Source organism: Lagopus leucura, unplaced genomic scaffold (assembly GCF_019238085.1).
Source record: "Lagopus leucura isolate 7727_CA_CO unplaced genomic scaffold, USGS_WTPT01 Super-Scaffold_100019, whole genome shotgun sequence".
In the NCBI taxonomy this organism is placed as follows: Eukaryota; Metazoa; Chordata; class Aves; order Galliformes; family Phasianidae; genus Lagopus; species Lagopus leucura.
The window spans coordinates 10,209,578-10,230,480 of NW_024962273.1; the positions used below are offsets into that span (position 1 = coordinate 10,209,578).

Sequence of the window (20,903 nt, forward strand, 5' to 3'; positions counted from 1 at the left end):
CATCAGGGCTGGCCCTATAAAAGGACAGATATATTCACTTAGAGAGAAGGGTTAGAAGGAGAAGAAGGAGACACATGGCATCACAATAGCCTGTACTGAAATCAGCATTAACTGCTGCTAAACAATACATTATATATGCAAGGTCATGCAGGCTACACAGCTTTTGACATTTCTAAGTGGGTCTATACCTCTGCTACAAACAGTCTCAGGACCACAAATCAAAAGCAGCATTAGAACTCCAAGGGGAAGGAATGATTTCTGAAACTTCATAATCACCTTTTCTTGGCTTGATATTGAAAAAACTTGTAATTGGAATGATTTAATGTAGCTGGGAAGGCAGAAAGGAGAAGTTAATTAAAAAATATATTAAAAAACTCATAATGTATTTTTTTTAAGACAGAAAAACTGAAATAACTTTTTCTCTGAAGCCCAGGGCTAGGATGATAAGTTTCAGGCTATAACCAGCCTGTGTGGTATTGAGTTTCAATAATACATGTTCTCTAGGGGTGTGTTATCCTGATGTGTAAACTAGAGAGTAGAAATCTGAGTTAGTTACTCCACCTGACAACCACTCAAAATGCCTTTCTCATGCTGGGTAGCCAACTACTTTGGGGCTATTTTTGCTATGGAGTACTGTTCAATAGGAAGGAGGATATGGACCCATGGATATGAATAAGGATATGAAGCCTGTTAGCTGCAGAACTAGTATGTGCACTTTCTGCTATTAGAGTGAACAGAGCCAGAATGATATTCCCAGTTTCTAAATGCCAAGAATTATGTGTTTGGGAACCCTCATTCACCTTCCGTGTTTGGCTTCTGCACTTTTGTTGCCAATGCCAGCCTAAAACAAGCCTCTGGAGAAGCAGCTAGAAAAGGTTCATGGAGTCTTCCTTCATGAAGAGTTTCAAAAGCCACTTAGGCATGGTCTTGGGCAACCTGCTCTGGGTGTCCCTTTTTGTGCTACAGTTAGATGGGATGGATCCAGAGGTGAAAAAATATACATAGTTGAGCACTGGACCTTGACTGTGGACTTTAGAGAGTATCTGTTCTGGTTTTGAGCTTTTCCCCTCCCAAAAAATATTTACAGGCTGCTAGTGAAACTTCCTGAATGTGAAAGGAAAGCTGGCAACTGCTGTGGCTGATGAAGATGATTTTTTAAATATCAAGAGAGGACTTTTATGATGCCCAGAATGGTAATGTTTTATCTATCCATTTGTCCATTCATCCAGCCAACAACGGAAATTGAAAATGAGAATAAAATTATTAATAAATGTATTATATTAATCAAAATGATATAGATTTTGAGTAAAACAGGATATATGGCCTAGCTCTGGTTGGAGCAGTTCTCTCGTGTTGTGTCTGTCTCCAATTTGGCTAAAACGTGAGACATGGTGTTACCCCTGTCTCCTTTGGATTGTAATTAAGTCACTCTTCTCACATTACGGGTGTATGTTCCCTCCGGTATCTTCTGAGGACAGTATAATATGTAACATTTGTATAGTAGGAGAGATGAGTTATTGATAATAGCTGAAGTTAGATCAAGTAGCTTGGGTCTACAACATGATGTTCTTTTGAGAGTTCAAAGAGAAAATGTTCCAATTTGTCATCTGACTAGAGAAATAATGGTAATTATTCTTTTAACTTCCACTGGGACTGATATCATGCTGCATGAGTGCTGCATACCAAAGAGGGTTGGTGCGTACTCTAATGTGAGTACCTGTATAATGGAATACTGATGCACCTAAAACAATTACTTTTTTTTTTAAAAAAAGGTGTTTTTATTTTGAAAGTTTCATGTTTAATGGAGTTAGGGTCATCTTAAAAAAAAAAAGGCAATTAGTCTGTATCATATTTAGTTGTGGTAATACCCACGTCAGGATTTATTGCTTCATTTTATGTTATATCCAGCTAAATCAGTGGGAAATAATTTTGAGGAAGTTGCTGATGAGATATTTCAGAAACTTTTAATACAGTTAAGATAATGTAAGGTAATGGAGACCATGTTAAAACCTCCTTGAACTAAGCCACCGATTTTGTGCCAGGGTGCAGGAGGTGAAATAAAGGAGGCTGCATGTCGTGCAAGGGGCCTGCTGCCCAAACTGATGCCTTTGGTTGGGGACTGGGCTCTGACTTTTCGTAGGGAGGGATGGGAAATATGCCAGGCCACAGATAGCATTATTTCATCAAAAATGTTGTTCCTTTCTCCTCTTCAGCAAAGGGAATGGAATACACTGTGGATTCTTTAGCAGGGCCCTGAAAAGGTCCTTTTTTTAAATTAAAAAAAAAAATAAAAAATGAAAAAGTGTTTTTGTTAGACTAGCAAGGTTTTATTCCTTCTTTTCCTTTTTCATTTTCCATCTCATTCTCTTTTTTTTTTTTTTCTCCCATGTGTGCCTCCAGGCATTTACTTGTCATCCATCATTAGCTTTGTCTTAAGAGCTGCCGTCTGCAAGCATGCACTGCGTCAGTGGTGTGCAGACAAAAGTGGAGAAAGGTTCGCCTGGCGTTGCTTTGACATGTTCAAAGGGAGCTACTCCATCACTGCGGGGATAGGAGGGCAGGGGCAGGAGCGGGGAATGGGAAGGCAAAGTGAAAAGTTCCTCCTGACATTGTATGGCTCTGAGGAAATACGCTGTGAAAGAATCTGGCTTTCCTGCCTGGGACTGTGAAGCAAGGCTTTTTTTTTTTTTTTTTTTTTTTTTTTTTTCTGTGAGAAAGTGTAATTATTGGTTTAGTTAAAAAAAAAAAAAAAAAAAGTTCTTTTCAGAGAATTCAAATTGCTTTAATTAGCAGCAAGATACATACAGCGACACTTGGGTTATTTAAAAGGCACTGTGACGAGTCAGTCTTCCGTGCTAGCTTTATTTTTAGCTTTATTTTGATATCTTTCTCTCTAAACGTTATTCTTTTTATTAAAAAATAAAAAATAAAAAAAAGGAGCTGTCAGCAGGTTTGGAATTTTACATTACCACTCAGCAAATGCCATCCTCATCAGGGAGGTGTACGCCAATCCTCTAGGGGCACAAAGCACTGAGCAGCTCAGGTCCACAAAGGAATGGCTGAGATGGGCCAAACCAAAAAACCCAGCAGATCTGTGTGCAAGTCTGCATGGGCATCATCACCTCCCTAAAAACAATTCCCTGCCAAAAAGTCCTTCCTGCAGTGACATTTCTTTCGCTGCGTTCCCCTGGCTGGTGTGCGCATGGTGAGCAGCCTGCCCTACCAGATGCTGCGCCCAGCTGGGAACAGAGAGCAGTGAGCAGTGCAGACAGAGGCTTGCACATATTAGCAAGACATTTGTGCCTGCTGAGCTACTGTAACCACCAGCTTCGTGTGCACTGTCATTCCCTCCCTCTGCCTGCATGTGTGCATGCATGTGTGTGCTTGTATATACAGTATATACAAATAGTAGGAGGTGTATTTTATAGCTGGAGCCGGTAGAAACAGGCTTTCACCTTGAGAAACACCAAGAGATTAAAAATTATGTTGTTTGTAATCAATCAAGATAGATGAGGTGTTTAAAAAAAAAAAAAAAAAAAAAAAGCTGGACACAAATAACCCGTGCAAATTAAACTGTATTCTCCTTTCATGTCAGGACTGCTTCTGTGGCCCTTAAATCATAGGCACTTTAAAACCAAGCTTAACATTCATTCTGAAAATTGTCATGCGATTCATTTGCATTTTGCACTTTATTTATTTATTTATTTTTACTCCCTCTGAGATTGGTGTCACTGTACGTCTACCTAGCAATTTACACGTATTTTATTTGAGTGGAGTTTGATATCTGTTATGATGAAAATGTCAGTGTTCTAATGATTAAATTGATTTTTTTCTCCCTTTTTCCAGAAACAGCATAGCTGCCTCAGCAGTGTGTGCCTTCAATCTCAGTGCCATTACTCAGGCATTTAACGGTCCTTTCCGTTACCAAGAGAACCCAAGATCAGCCTGGCTGCCAACAGCAAACCCCATCCCAAATTTCCAGGTATTGCTGCTGCCCTTTGTTTTGCTCTGGTGCTTTTTACTTTCCATCTTCCCATTGGGTTAACTTGTATGGGGCTTCTTTTTCTAGGTAGACCCATGGTGCAGATAAATGATATTTCTCCACCTTTCTGAGTATTTTAGTCTAGAACTCCTTGCTGCGTCTTATTGAGACTATAGGATTAGTGGGAAAATTCAAGTCTTTATACAGATAAGAATGTTCAAAGCTTTTACAAGAATGAAGAACTTTAAATTTTTGTGGGCCAGAGGTGTTCTTCTAGGTAAAAATGTTGTGAGGAGAGGTTTTCTTCAGGATATACCACTGAAATCTCCCCACTGAAAGCCACTGAAAACCACTTTCTGAAACTACTGATAATGGCCTATGGCAGGAACAGCATCAGCCTACATCACAAATCTTAGAACGGCTTGGGTTGGAAGGGAGACCTCAAAGATTGTGTAGTTCCAACTCCCTGCCACAGACAGAGTTGCCAACCACTAAATCTGACACTGGAGTAGGCTGCCCAAGACCCCATCCAACCTGGCCTTGAGCACTTCAAGGGATGGGGCATCCACAACTTCTCAGGGCAGCACCTCACCACCCAAATGGGCCCAAATTCTGATGTAACAGGGCAAATCCACCCTTTTTACTCTCTTGTCTTTGTTACGTGTCAGATTGGCATGTGAACACTGAGCACATGGTCCTCACAGGGAACATGCAAGCATATCCCCACCAAAGCTTCAGATTTGAGGGTAGAAAGCTGAAGCTGACAAACTACAATGGAGACAACCTGTGCTTTTAAACAAGAAAGGTAATGAACTGTGTAAGGATGTGATGAATTTTTCATCACTTAATAGGACCTTAAAGGCAGTGTTTCAGTGTGAGATGGATGTCTTCCCAAGACACAGTAGCTCAGCCAGAAGTTACTGACACATTGCAAAAGTGACTGGTGGAAGAGGCTACATCATGATGGTCACAGAGATTCCTTTTAGCCTTAAAAATGTTTGATTTCATGATGAGCAATTTTCCAGAGTTACGAGTTAAGGCCAATTTGAAATGTATAGAACAGGCTTATGCCTAGATTCTGTCAGTGCAACACAAAGTATGCATTTGACAGCCCCCATAATTCTGAGTCCTCTGAAGTGAGAGCCCATTTTACAGCTCAGTCCCTTTCCACCTGGAGTATCCAGGAAAGGACAGGCTCGTCCTTCTGTCCTTGCTTCTGCACAGTGAATATTTCCATCCCAATTGTGTGAATCTGGTTCTGCCTTATAATGGCAGAGGTCCTGAGGCTGCCTGCAAGTGCCATCTGCCTTCAAGCTGGTGATGTCAGGAGCCCTCCAAAATGGATTCTGCAGTCAGTTGAAATCATTGCAGGAGCTGAGGGGGGGCAAATCTGTCTCCATGTTACTCCTGAGGAACCCTCTGAATTCCAACACAGCACCTGATAGAGGGCTTCTCCCTGTACAAGGTGGGACGACACGCTCAGGTTCTTGATCACATTTTTTGGAATTTAAAGAGAAATGTTAAGGTTAAATGAGAATGAAGTACTTTCTTCTGTCCCTTGCTGGGCTAACCCTGGAGAAATAGAAAAGGGCTTTGGAAAGCATTTCCATGTAATGAAAAGTATCAGATAAAATGTGGAGTGCAAAGATTGCAGCAGCAAGATGAAAGAAAAGGGTCAGGGGAAAATAAGGAAAGGAAAAGAAGATATGTGGCAGACAAAAGGAAGATTGCAGAAGAGATTAAGATGTTTTTCAAGTACAGGAGGAACAAGAGGTCAGTGAAGGGTCTTTAGGAGATGACAAGGGTAATTTAGTGACAGAAGAGGCAGATATTGTGAAAAAATTAAATTAATTTTTTTGCTTCAGTGTTCACAAAGGAGGATGAAGGAAAGATGCCAATTTTTTTTTTTTTTTTTTTTTTTTTTTTTATTCTGAGAGGGAGGAGAAGGATATAGAGGATCAGAGCAGTGCAGATAATCAGGAAATTAGAACAAAACAAAATAAAACCAAACCAGAGGGATGCTGTGTCAGCATACAGGCTGCCAATAGCCCAAAAGGATTATCTGTGACTTGATGAGAATAGAAAACAAAACCAACAATTCCTGCCATTGGGACTCCTCCTTCAGTGATGCTCTAGAAAGGAAAGAGCGTGGGGAGAAAAGTATCCATAAAAAGACAGCAGTGTAAACCAGAAGGAGTACAGGAGACAGCAGAAAAGATATAACTGAAAAACTTTCAGAACTTGTAATGAAGCAGCAGAGAAATAAAAAGACCTCTGGAAATAATAACAACATAATTAGCTCTGAAATATTGGTGGTGGATTTTTACAGAATCCAAGCTCTGTACTACACCAACAAATGCGTTTGTTTGCAGAAATTAATTCTTAAAGGCTTGACAATTGTAGGACTCAGTATACCAGCTGTGGGATCTGATTACACTGATTGTGTACATGTGAGCTAAATTCCTGTGAGCTGGTAGGAGGAGCTCTACATGGTGCACCTTTGAAAGGTTGCCGAGCTGCTGTGTTGCTTTGAATATTGAGAGTATGCATACGGGAAAGTTGTATACTGTAGCTGAAGTGCAGTAGATCAACATCCTAATTTGCAGAATAATGGCTTCCCTTCCAAAGAAAGCAGAAACACCTGGACCCAAAATGAAGAAAAATATATATATTTTTTCTAGTAAAACTGCTCAGACAGTTTATGAGAGGTAGGCCATGAGCTGGTGTTCAAAAGACACAAGATAAACTCTTTTCTTCCCCTCTGTTCTGTATGGACCTGAGTTCTATCTCCATTAATGTTGGAGGATGGATTCACCAAGGTCAATCTGCACTGTCAATAAAGGTAAAAGAGGGAGGAGGCACTTAGTGGCTTACCTGCTTGGATTAAGATGAAGCCGGAGGGGTCTGTTGAGAAGGGAAAACATGAGAAAAGCAGTGGGGTGAGTTAGATTCTTTGATGGAAAACCAACCAGTTTTTCAGGTTTTTTAACCTCCAGGTTTTGTGCATTATACAGACTGAGATACCAGGTAGAGTCTGAAGATTATTTGAAATGCTTCAAGGATTTATTGCCACAAAACCTTTGTTTCTACTGCTAACTTTAAATCTCTCTTTCTATAACTAGCTTTAATTCTTTTTTTCCTTCCTCAGTTTGTTAATACCTTTTTTTCTTTGGTATGCTGGCTCCAAGGTACCTCAAAGGAATGAAACACCACATTGCTGGTCTGCAGACCAGTTGGGAGAAACTTTTTTAAAAAAGTGAGCTACGGGCCAAAGCCAGCCATAACCCATGCCAAGGGACTGATGGTGGGACCCTCACGCAGGCCCACCTCCCCAGGAAATCATCAGGGCATGGCTGGTTAAAATTGAGCATTTCTGGGTTTGGTCTCAGTCTACTGAAAGCAAACAAATGTTGCAAATGGTGCTGAAGTTCCATCTTCCATGTTTAGTGTGGGACACTGAGTGATGACAGCCCGAATGAGAACCTGACAGAGAGAGTCCTGCAGGATGCGCAGCGCTTGTTCCTGATGAACGACGTGGTGCAGCCGGTCACTGTAGATCCGTATGTGACTCAGGACAGCATTCGATTCTCTAAACTAGTGGTTGATATTGTTCAGGGGAAGGATACTCTCTACCACGTGATGTATATTGGAACAGGTAAGAACACTAGAGGCTAAGGCCTCCACTTACTCATAGACTTAGGAGTCCTGGGAGCCGGCTAGTGATACCATCACACAGTAGTCATTCAATATCATTTTGGTACAATGTTTCATGGAAGTTAGTTTGCCTGAATAAATTAAAAGCACAATGGAAGACTTGAGGCAGATTCCCAAGTGAACGGGCCGTAAGTCTACAGTGTGTTTGAAAACAACAGTAATATTTTTCTTCCTTTTACAAAAATGTGTTTCAAGTAATCACACTAATACATGGCAATGGGGAAGAGCAGAGGTCACCAAAATGTTCTGTGGTTTTGTGCACATAAGTTGCCTCTCTGCATTATGATGTACTCATCTCTAATAAGCAATAATAATTTTTAACTTCCAGGCTTGCCTGAAGTTTCTCTATGCAATTCCACATGCCTACTGGTATGTGAGTCCCTCTGCTTTCAGGAACAATCATTCAGTGAAATGGAATGTAGATGGGGAAGCTGAGGCAGTGTTTTCATGCATAGTGGTAGTATTAGTGTATAATTTGAGTTTCTTAATTTCTACTGCCATCCTCTAATTAGCAGGATGTTCTGCCTCTTCTGTACAGATATCTTGGCTAAATGAAAGGTGCAGAAGAAGGGTAGAGTGTTATTAATGCTTGTCTTAGCCCATATTCATACTAATGACAGAGGTTAAATTAAATAGGTTGATTAATCAGAGCATATGGCCACCCTCATGGGTATAATGCTGTTATCCTCTATAGCAGAAGCTTTGACTTTAGAATAAGACGGATTGCGTCTGTGTTAGTTTAATCTCAGATCTGAATGCAGAGTCATTGCCTCATTCTCATGTTACCACCTTCCCAGAATACTTTATGTAACTTTTACTTCCACTTTCTTCACAAGTGATCATCTTGGATGCCTTCTAGTAACATTCCCACTGTAGGAGCCTCCCTGGACATTGATTATGATCAGAAGATTATAGTTAAATGGAAAGATAACAGTGTTCTGCCATTTTGATATCTTAAATTGATATTTCAAGCCAGAAAGCTGAGGTTATTTCTGTCTCGTTTCACTTCTATGGAAAAGTCTTCTGCCATAACATAAGTTTCTTATTCATTTGATTTCTTGCCCTGATTGGTGGCGACTGAAGACAAAGCTGTTCTGGACCTGAAATGTTTAAAATAAACAAATTCTTAAGGAGAAACAGCCCTGCTCCAAGGTAGCGCTGAACAGAAAACCAATCCTGAGAAAAACCAAACCCAAAAATCAAAACCTGGGCCTCAGTCTTGTTCCACACTTAAGATTCTGTTAAGCAGAGGGGGAAAAAAAAAAAAAAAAAAAAAAATTTTTCCTTTGCATTGCAGCCAACCCCACTGCTGTAAATTGCTGAGCTTTGGCACCAATACAGAAGTGATCTGGATGGAAAGATTGAAGTTGGAAAACAATTGGGACTGACAGACCTCTCTTGGGGTTTTAATGAAAAACAGTGTGGTTACCCCTTTTCCCCATCGTAAATCTCCCACAGTTTTTCAGATCTTCAGATTGTTTAGCTGAGAGCACTGTGAGCACAAGCATATATGCAGAAGCGTATATGTTTCTGCATATGCACTGCTGATGCTGTAACATCCCCTTGTCAAGCTAGCAGGATAGCTTCTTCCAGGAAGAGGATCAATTAGACTCATGACCCATGCAATCATTATGGAGGCCTCTGGGATTTCCAGCAGGGCGGCTGCATCTGTTGTCATTTGTCATGACATCAAATTGCGCTGATCTGCTCCGTAAACCAAAAGAAAAATAGACTTTGAGGCACCAGAAATGATTCCTGTTATCTCAGGTCACCTTCCTTACAACTCACTGGTAACAGGACCAAGCTCTTTTCTGCCTCAGTGCTCCAAGTGGGAATTATTTCCAGGTACTCACTCTTCAGATGGCTCAAGTCCTTCTCATTGCTGTAATGTCTGAGAGCTTCCTAGAATTGTAATCATGGAGCAGGGGCTTCTATATAATGGGCAGCAAGTATGTTCAAATTAGAAAATGACACAAAGCTAGGGTTAAAGCCACTGCATAGCATCAGTATTTTGATCTTTAGGTAGGTGTGACACGAAGGCAATGTCTCCCAGGATTTACTTGTGCCTTGTTTCTTGTTCCACTAGAGTATGGCACCATCTTGAAGGCCCTTTCTACCACTAACAGGAGCCTGAGGAGTTGTTATTTAGAGGAAATGCAGATCCTCCCTGATGGACAACGGGAAGCAATCAAGAGTCTCCAAATCCTGCACAGCGACAGGTCGCTCTTTGTGGGCTTAAATAACGGAGTGCTGAAAATTCCTCTGGAGAGATGCTCCATGTACAGAACAGAAGGGTAAGCAAATTTATAGTGCTGATAGATTCCACTTCAGCTTAAAAAGAAAAGCACCAGGGAAACATATTTCCAGCCTTATTCAGTATAGAATGCCTTTTTTCATTCCTGAAAGACAAAAGACACTGTTGAAAGTGCATCTCCTGATAATACATTGATGACAGGAGCAATGAGAATGAGCAATATTTTTTTTTTTATAAATATTAATTAGTCCTCATCAGAAATTAATTGTGTGTTTACCGAGGAAGGACTTGCAGTATTTACTTTTTTAAGAGAAATTTAACATTTCAGAGTTGATTTTGTTAGCTTCATGTGTTTTGCTGGCTGTGTGGCTGCAGGTTTCTGGTTGCAGCCAGCCTATCCTTGCTTATCTGAGTGATCACCTCTCAAAGTCTGATGAGGCAGTGCTGTGTTATGTGGCTCTTTGTTATTGCTTTTGGAACCCAATAGCTCATTTCAACTAAGTGTGACACCTCCTACACCTGGATAGATTCTGTGTCTTGATTGCATCTATTAAAGGGAATAGAAAAAATATATATATTTTAAATTATCAGCCCTGGCTCCAGAGCAGATCTCCACCCAGAAATGAGTGTAGGAGGCATTTGGAAATGAATAGTAGCGCTTCTTTCTAGCAGGTGAACCAGTGTGAAACCAACTGATGGCGTGTGTACATCTCTAAAAACATTGCTTCCTCTCCTCATCTGCCTCTGCTTTGCTTTTTTTGATGAGAGTTTTCTCTGAATCTGATGTCCTCTGTGCTAGACAAGAGGAAGGAATTTGTTAGCACCATCTAAATGGACTCCCTCTTTCGCAGCCCGGTGCAAGATGTCCCTGTTCTCTTGCCAAAAATCTAATACAGAAAATGTCACAATAATTTTATTTTCAACAAGTAGAGTTTATCTATCAGCTTGTACTAAATTCATGTCTGTCTCAGTGTAAAAATAATGGCTTTTTCTATTTTTGCTGAGCCTCTTTAATTATCTCTTTAGAAAACATAACTTGGACATTACTGCAAGTTAAACTCAGAAGTGTTTAATGTGTAAAGGTTTAACTGCTTATACAGAGAGGCTGACACCAAAGTGTTTAGTAAGAGAAAGAATCACAGCTGGAAAATGCCATCTCGTCCTTAGCTCTTAAAAGCAGAGATTTAAAAAGGTAGAACATAACAGCTGTCTTCTCCAGCCTGTCCTGGAGAGTTTCATTTTGGGAATATTTATGTGTGTATACATATATGTGATCCAATTTCAAGACAAATGAGTTCTTCCTTTTCTTTCTTTTCCTAATCTTGAGTTCAACTTTCCGGTAATTTATAGATCGTGTCCCAGTTTCAGCCTGTATAAGTACATTGTATGACAGTTCCATTAAAGCTCAAATGGTGGAGGTTTGCTCAACTGCCTATAAAAGGAACAAGCAGGAAAAAAGAACAGAGCAGTGGTTGGGGGATAGGAGCACCATCTACCTAAGGCCTGAGGTCCTCAGCATCCTCCCCTGCTAGTATAGCTTTAGTCCATCCTGGCTGCTGTGTTACTTCTAGGCAATGTAAGCCAGTTATTGGGCTATAGCAAAGCACATGAGATGGAGACTTCAGACAGCAATGTGGGTTGCATACGTTTGGCAATGTGGGAGGTCAGAATTTGCTGAATTCCAGTGCTGGCCAGTTCATGTACTTATGGAGACTGTGATGGATCCTTTGCTCCTTGGCTGAGTCTTGTGGAGGGAGTGTGCACTAGGAAAAAAGAAGGGAAAAAGAAGGAAGATTAGGAAATCAAGCAAGGCTGCTATTAATTTATTTTAAAGGTTGTTTGTGATGTCATTATTAATTACAAGCTAAGTTTTTTCTTCAGGAAATTATTCACCTGCCTTTTTTTTTTTTCAACTGGAAATCTTGGAAACCATTTTCCCCTTAGCACCCTGGCAATGCAGGTGATAAGTCAACTTGGTCTCCTTTGTATTTCTTTCAATGCCGAACTGTATTGAGAGGGATGTTTTAATTTCCTCCAGTGCATTCCACCTGGCACTTCTCCTGGGCTGTGATTTATTGCTTACTGTTGTGTCTGTACTTAATACATGCCAATATACAGCCACCACAGGAAGAAGGGCTCTCACCCTACCACAGCCCCAGTTACTTTTTTGTCATGCTGTGACTTCTTGACTGATCTCCATGAAAAGCTCTGGTTTCAGCAGTTTTTAGAATCTAATCATTTTGATGGGGGGCTCAGGAAGCTTTGAGGTGAGGGAGAACTTGTGCCTCCCAGGCAGGAATACCACAACGCTGTTTATTTTCTTTGGCTCTGCCTCATGTTATCAGGAAACTTTGCAGCCTTTTACACCCTGGGGGCTGATGTGGGCTCCCGATTGCTGACTTAGAGCTCTTACCTTCACCTTGCCTTCTCCCTGGAACAGGCAATCATGTATGGAGGGAACATTGATTCTAGCACTCCTTGTTGCTGTGCTGCTGTAAACCCTGGGGCTTGTTACCAAGGCTCAGAGATGCAGCAGAGGTAAAAGCAGCAGCAAAGGGAAGAGGTGGAAAGGGAAAAAGGTTTCTGCCATCTCCTTTACTGTTTGTTTATTGACATGGCACCAATTTAATCTCTTAAATGGTGACCAGTAGCTCAGCCCCAAGTCTTGATGTAGTTTGTTGACCCAATATATTTCTGGGTGTCTGAGTAGTGCTTTGTGTGTGCCCACTGACCTGTCTCAATCTGTCTTTTCAGAACAGTGAGTCTTAGCAGCAGGGTGACAGGAAGACATCTGTAATGTCAGCTGCCCAAATTTATAGGCTGGACTTGGCTGCAGGGACCTTGCTTGTGTGTGTGTTTTCCTATTGTGCTTCAGTGCTGCTATTCTCAGTCTCGCTGGAGAGCATTAGGAAGATGTCCAAAGTGAGCTCTACAAGCTCTCTGAACATGCAGTGTTGTGAAGGCTGCTTTGCTGGGCGGTAGCTTGGCTGTGCTTGTTGCTGGATTTTGCATGGCTTTGAAATCTTTGTAACCTCCCTGCAATTTTCAGATGAGCTTGGATTTTTTTTTACCTCAAGTTGCCCCCGAGCTTTGGGGATGGATAGTTGGAGAGCCAGCATCACAGCTTTATTACTGACACCACCATATCTCCGCATCTCACCATGTGTGGTTATCACATCTGGTTGTGTGTTACCTCAAGTCAACCTAATGGCAATGGAAATACTTCTGCTTCTGAGGCTATACAAAGAGACTGATTCTCTTGTGTGCTACTGTGACAGTCTTGTTTGAACTCTGCCTGCTTTTCTGACCCTGTTGCAGGGTTTGCTGTTGAGTGATGCTGAGCTTTTGCCCTCTTACTTGGCCTAAATTCTATTGCGCATCCCCTCCAGCCATAGTGCTTAATGTGAAGCTAGCAGAAATGACTCAGCTGACAAGTACTCTTATTTGCTGACTTGAGATCTTGTGAAAAACAGAACTCATCTCTAAATAGCTCTGGGCCAGTGATCAGACAACTGAGTACACATAGGTGAGTAATTCCTGCAGTGGCTCCAGGGATTTTGGGGAAGAAAATGGTCAACAGCCATGGTAACGAAGCAGAACTTTTTACCCTCTTTCTCCCATTTGCGCCCGCTTGTCCAGAGTGCAAAACTAAAATTTCCCAGTCTCTGTACCATCTCCATATCATCATTTAAGAGGTCCAATAAATCACCTGGGACATTGTTTTGATGTTTAATGTTGTTGCTATTTTCTTTTTTTTTTTCTCCCTGTATGATAGAAAATCCTCTGTAACAAAGGAATGAAACATTTGAATTTAGGGCTGCAAGAACAAACTTTAAAAAAATTACTGGATTTCAGAAGTGAAGGGGACTTAAATGGATGACCACATACTGTTAGACAATCTAAAAACTTCCAATTTGGCGGGAGTCAATTGAATATGGGCTGGAAATCCACTGACCTCTGCATCAGAGTGACAATTGTTCCTCCAAGGACAGACAAGGAATGATTGTTGGGTAAAAAGCACAGAGAGAAAATGGTGAAAGTGGTAGGGAAGGAACAAAGGAAGACTGTTGTTCAGTGGAGCCCAGCACCAGCAGATCATTGAGGCAATGCTGATGTTTCATTGTTCACCTAAGACTTTGAAAATCCATCCCTCTCCTCTGTGCTGAGGCTGTCGAAAGTCTGGCCCAGATTTTGTTTTGAAAATGTTCTCCTTGAGAGTTTTTAAAAATATCCAGCACATTGAATATTCTTTATAAATAGAGGCAGGAGGAAAGGTAGGAGCCTATGAGAATGTTGTTACGAAACTAATTCATCAATTTCCTTCTGCTTTGGCTAATTTGGCCTCTTGAATATTAAGGAAATTGACTAATTATTGTACCGTCAATAATTCTGCAAAGCTTTGGAAGACTTCACAAGGCATAAAGGAGAGCACTTACCCCCTTTTTTTGTCATCTCCAGTATCCAATAATATCTCAGAATAAATCAAGGAACATCTGTTTTGGCATCCTGGTTGCATTTAAGTAAATAGCAAGACTCCCACTGACAGAGAGTGAAGACATCAAACAGAACCATGATCACTAAAGCTCTTGGAAAGAATGAAGTTTGGTAGATGAAATGGATTTGTGTTCTTTAAATAGAAGTGCAAAATTATACCATTTTCTCTATCCCAAAAACACATTTGCATCCGCTGTAGCAGGCAATTACTCCAATTTTCTTTAATGTAGCTGGTTATATATGTAAAGTTAAGCACATCCATACTCTTTGCAGGATATGGACCTTTAAGATTCAGGGGGATAGTGCAGGTCTAAGAAGTCTGAATTCCAGAGAGCTGTTAGAGAGTTTCATTTGAACAGTCTGAGAAAAGGATTTGGGTATGTGCGCCTGAAATTGGGAAAAAAGGGGGGCAAAGGTAAGTAATATAGTGAGCAGGGGCATGTTCCCAGTAAGATGCCAAAGAGATTGGTTTTCTGTTTCATCTTATTTGACATTATCTTTAATGGCATGGAAGAAGAAAATAGCATACTTTGTAGATGGCATTTAAGTACAAGGGAATCACAAATAGCAGTGAGGAGAGAAATGCAATGTGGTTCCAGGAGGGAGAGCAGAACGAGGCTGCTTGAGGAATAAGTCTGTGCTGAGGTTGCTGGTTCTTGCATTACTGAAACAGAGAGAGCATGGGATGAAAAAGTGGAAAGGGCTCTGCTCAAAACCAAATGAATTATTATGGTTGTTCCTATTCCTATTAAACGCACAAACTACCAGCAAGCTTTACATTCATTTTAACCTGTCTGCACACTTTTCAGGCTCCCACTTTTAAGCTCTGAACTATTGAGATGGCCCCAGGTGAATGGTTCTGTGGCAGAAGGAATCTTTAGCGGTAGATGGAGACTGGGGCTGTACAACTGCTACAGTAGATGAAGGTCACTCCAGAAATTGCCAAGTCAAGTCAGCTAATTTCAGGGCTTCTGTCTTCTTACTGTCCTGACTAGGTTGCAGATTTGTTCTGGGCAGCTTTGGAGCTGCTGAGAGGGAGGAAAAATCTGAGAGGTTGAATGTGCTGAGTGCTTTTTGTTTGCTCCTTACTTTTAAAGAATCCTGCTCGTGTGATTTGCTCACAAGATCAGGGGTGGTTAAGCTGTGGATCCTTTTACCTCTTGCAGTCTGGCTTGGGGCCATCTCAGATCAGTGATGTCTAAAAGTCATTACCATCTAATACCTGCTAGGGTGGGCTATGTGAAATTAGTTTCAACACAGTGGCGACTGACAGGAAAGCAGGTAGTTTTCTCGGAATACATAATGTTAAGATGACATTGATTCTACTGTTATACAAACAAGATTAATAACTGAAGCTTCCAGCAAGCCCCAGGGCAGATATCCGTTGCATCTGTCAATTCTTGCAATTTGCTGCTATTAGGTCATAAGATTTGTATTCTAGGTAGTGGTCACATCTAACGATATGGCTCCTGGTGTCTCCAGCCTTACTGCTGCCATGTCTGCTTTGCCTCACGTCTCGAGCTTCCAGTCTGCATTTACATTGTGAGGCATTGTAAATGTTACTACCCCTTGCCTACATTGCTACAGATGCTTCATCAACTTTTTATTAGGAGATGTACTGTTGTACCTGTTTGAGGAGGAGGAAGCATCTGAACCCAGGGCAGATATGTTTTTGCTGTTGTTATAAGCATGAAATAGAAATACATATAAGTGCATAAAATATGTATGGATTGTAGAAAAACATATCACTGTACTTCTGTCTGGTGTCTTCTACGTGTCAGTATGCCAAAATACTACAGATGTATGGGAACACTCCAGCCTGAGGAGGGGTAGGGCTGAATTTCAGAAATATCCATTTACTTAAGTGATGTTGTCATTTTTAAAAAAGTGGAGTTGATGTCATTTGGTAGTGTTTTTATTGATACATGGGAAAACACAACGGAGACTATATTGGCTGTGTCATTTTGCCTCTTACATAGAGCTGAAATAGTTCTGCATTGGACAAGAGATGTTAGATCCTAAGCATCGTGGTAGGTGGCCTAATATTTTTTTGCCATTTCCAACATTAATCTACAAGCAGTCTTTCTAGTTATTTCTGCATCTTGTTGAGCAGAAATTCCAGAACATAACAAAATCCAACTTTCACAACAGAGCTGCTTGAATATGGATTATTTGGTGCAGCCTGGGTGATAACTGTAGACTGTTTTAAGGTTTCTTCATCATCGCATACATTTCTTTTTAAATGTTCTGTTTTCGCAGTTTTCTTTCCTTCCTAAGTTGTCATTTTAACATTATTTACATTCTTAAATCATCAGCATCTTCCAAAGGCTACATAAAGCAGAAATGCAGAAGCAGAGCACATCTTAATCTGACATCCTTCTTCAGAGGCTGACTGACACAGGGCAGAGAGAGGGAATAACAGTTGAGTGCACAGATTTGGCCAAGCTGCCTTTCTTCTTCCCTCTGCCTTTTGCCATATGGCAGCCCTGGGGGGCATGTTTTCTTAAGGCTCAAAAGCCTGCTGAGGTAGGAAATGGTTGTGCTTTGCAATCCAGACAAACATGCCCCACACTCAGGAGTTCCTTCTGGCGATTCCTTTCATTATGACTTTAATAGTAACTGAATTTTCTTGTGGATGACTGATCCTATCACTGGTAGTCAGTGGTCCTCTGTACTTGTGTTTCTGTTAGAGGTCAGTTTTGTTTGGCACAGTGACAAGAGTTTCTAACAGTGTTTATGGAGCAACACTTACTCATTTTTTTTAATAACCTGCTTCATTGATGTAAACATAAATCCAGATTTAATCAGAACTTTTCTCAGGATGGCATTAATCTTCATATTTGAATAAATGCAATGTTGTTTTATTTTACTGCTTTAAAAACAAAAACAAACACCTATCCAATAAAGAAGTCAGTGTAGCTAAAAGATGATGGAATGGGATGTCAGAAGGTAAGAAATAGAATCGTTTGTTGTGTAAATTGTACAAGGCCATAATCTATAAACCACAATCGATTAAAGAGATATTGAAAATGGTCGGGCAGGAGGTGGAACTAGCAAGTCAAGGTCCCTGATAGGGAAAAGAAAATGAGGTGAAACTGCCCATGAAAATCCCTTGTCTGTGCATTGTTACTTTCAGCTACATGTGTTTGGTTCGTAAATGGACGTCAGTTCTAGAGGTTGTTTTATACCAGGGTTTTAATCTATGCATTCAAAACAAATCATGTGCAGAGCACCAGTCGCTGATGCTAAGCATGTGTGGGTGGTAAATTACATGTGTATGCAACACAAAAACATTTCAGCTTCTCTGCTTCTTTGTCCGGTGTCAAATGCTGAAATAGCAAACCTTAGTTCTCTAACTGATCATCAGCTGCAGCCCTCACAGTGGTGGTACCTGTGAGCTCTTCCTGAGCAGTGTCCCATTCCACAGATAATTGCTTATGAAGTATGTGTTACTTGTCTTGAGCTAAGGGCACTGGCATCTGGCACAGAATATTGCTGCATTCACCAGCTGAGAAATGAGGCTGCTGCTTGACCACTGCCTCACTAAAGCAGCTCAGTTCCACTTGGCTTCTTTCCTCAGTGGGGGAAGATAATGGATTTGTACAGATCAGTAATTCATCTCTGCAGTTTGAATTTTTAAAGGTATCAAAATTAGAGGGATTGTTTGAAGGTCTGGTGCTTTTTCCTTCTTCTTAATCTTATTTTCTTAAGCCATGAACATCCTTTTGATTCTTATTCTTCTCTTTTCATGCCATCTGGGCTTAAGGAAGATAGAAGTCCACTCTCCCTTGCACAGAGTATTGAGGTTGTCAGTAATTATGATTTGGTTGGCTGGAAGCTAATATGATTATTTGTTTAGTTCATCCCCTCCACATGTTGATTGCAATGGGACAGAAAGCTAACCTTGTCAGGAAATGCCTGTCTACAAATACAGCCACATGCCAGCAACTAACAGACAGAGCTAATACCCACGTACTGCTTGCAAAGTGCTGCTTTCTCAGAGATACCTGCTCAAAGAGTAGAACAAACCAATGTGAAATTCTTAGAAGTCAAAAATAATGAGAAAGAGATACATGCAAAGAGGGGAAAAAAAATGTTGGAGAGCAAGCACATCCTGAAAGATGAGAAGAGCGCAATCCTTTAGTGTGAGTGAGCGCTCTGGATGATGTCTTCTTGTTTTTTGGTATGAACAGGCTTGTTTGCTGTCTTCCGTCTGGTAGTAAGAATGGGAAGAGGCTCCAGTAATTCTTTCTTTCCTTTGGTCTGCTGAAAACTAATCTCTTGGGTCTGGTTCTATTGATTCAATGATCCATTTATTACACAGTCTAAAGCTTTTTAGCTCACAGGTGAGAACAACCAAAAGATGAAGTTATCCAGACCCCAAGCAAATTAAAGTGGGAATGAGAAACTTTAGAACTACAGGCTTTTAAGCTTTAATGAAGATTTTGAAAGATTTTGAAAGAAGATGTAATTCAGGCTATTAAAAAGTCTCCAAATCCTTGTATTATTTAGAATATGAGAAATCTGCTGTCACTTTGCAATGCACCTTGGAACAGCTGTTCTTTTTAGGAAGGAGGTGTGCTCACTGATCCATCATTATTGTGTTCTTTAGACAAATCCAGCCCTCTTGAAGAGGACTGCTGCAGAAGTGCCACACATCTGGAGTGGAGAGCAGAGGTGGGGTTAGGACACAGGACAGGGCTCCTTTTCCACATCACAATCCTGTGACTCTGCTGAGGAGATGCTAGGCAGGACCGGCACACTGCAAGCAGAAACCTTTTTACAGCGAATGTTGTTAATGAAGGCTCAGCAAGCCAGCTCCAGAGGCACTGTAAAAACTCTTCTGAGTCATATATAGGAGTTTCCATTGACTTCAGAGCACTTTGGATACTGTTCCAATTGTAGAGTCTTAATCCTTTGTGTTATCCCAGATGACGGCTGTAAAAATGATTGCAATAGCCAACAACAGGGAGCCTTACAGCTCCCAGACAGCAGGCAGCAGGTGAGCTCTTATGAGTAAGATCTTATTTTCATGCAAATGTCTTCAGTAAGTGAGAATAAGAAACCAGAGAAAAAATAGCTTGAATAGGAGACACAAATGGAATTGTTTTTCAATTGAGCATTTTTAGTGTATGCCATTATGCCTCAGATAAGACATTTACTGCAAGGCAATGAATTAAAGTGAATCGCTATTGATAGTAATGCTCTGTCATAATAAATCCGGCCTCTTAGATATCCATCAAGAGGTATTCTCCTGAGTCCTCACTGAATGTACCACAGTCAGAAAGATGGTCAGAGATAAACTGGGGGCATGAACCATGTGGTATCATCAACATCTCACTTCCATAGACATCTCACTTTTTGGGATTTCATTACATAAGTCATTAGCATTAATATAGCCAGTGGTAACCCACTATGCTTGGGTTGTCTTTTGGGATAATGGGTTCCCTCTACCTGTGTAAATAATGATGGGAAGTGATACTGTGTCATGAATCCCTCAAGGTGTTCCTAGCCTGCCACTGAATAGTCACTGAGTGCAGTTTTCACTGCTGTGTGCATGGTGTGAAATTCTGGCCCTGCTGAGCCAATGTCCAAAGTCCCATTGACTTCGAAACATCAGAATTTCATTATGGCATGTTAACTTCCTTCTATCTTATTTCACAGTATTTACATAGTGCCTTGCGTGGCCTTGGTTCCCCAGGCCTGCGTGAGGCTTCTCGACAGTATCATAATATGAAATGAGATTTACACATAAACATTTCAATTTATTTTGTGTTCTGTGCATGGGGAAATGCTATGATATCTTTCCATTTTCCACACCGCAGTGCCCGATTTGCTAAGAATGACAACACATTTCTGAAGCGTTTTGATCTGTGCGTTCATGCATGCATACATATGTATGCCTTTTGCTGTGTGCTTGCTGGTGTGGTTTTATCTCTTAATGACATAAGTGGGGACATATATTCTAAGGATACTGTAAAGATATAAATTAGGGTGGATTTTGAGGTGTTCACTTAAAGTACTTGCCAGAAATGTTCTCTTGCAGTAATGTGCATTGTAATGCTTTTTGTGCTTGCAAAAGGAAAAAAAAATGGAGCAAATTGTGTGTAAGTAAATAACATTCCTCCTCACCCCTAAGTGTACCGCTGTCAGCTGATATAATAGGTTTCTTACCAGAGTTGAGGCAGCAGAGTGGGCTCTGAATCCTGAAGGGAGGCAGACAGCATAGCTATTTTGTTTTTAGATTTCAAATGGTTTTGAGGGCCTGCCGTCAGATGGGAAGAAGTCCCGGTCTTTGATGGCTCTTAAATTACAGAGTGTGCATTCTGACAGCCCAGCAGAGCCCAGGCCCTGCCCAGATGGCAACAGCAGCGGGGTAAGGATGCGTTACATCCAGGAGCCAGGGCACATAGGCAGCTGTAGCTCCCTGTTACCAGCAGAAGGCTTTTGCCACAGCTG

General features: G+C 41.0%; 1 protein-coding gene across 2 annotated transcripts in view; it reads left to right on the plus strand.

The window, feature by feature from the left end:
- SEMA5B (semaphorin 5B) overlaps window positions 1-20,903 on the plus strand; it is a 248,368-nt gene that overhangs the window by 184,365 nt on the left and 43,100 nt on the right. For both annotated transcript variants that reach the window (XM_042877572.1, XM_042877571.1), the window contains exons 11-13: window positions 3,847-3,982; window positions 7,430-7,637; window positions 9,783-9,990. In XM_042877572.1, the coding sequence (XP_042733506.1) occupies window positions 3,847-3,982; window positions 7,430-7,637; window positions 9,783-9,990 (552 nt within the window). The remainder of the gene's footprint in view (window positions 1-3,846; window positions 3,983-7,429; window positions 7,638-9,782; window positions 9,991-20,903) is intronic.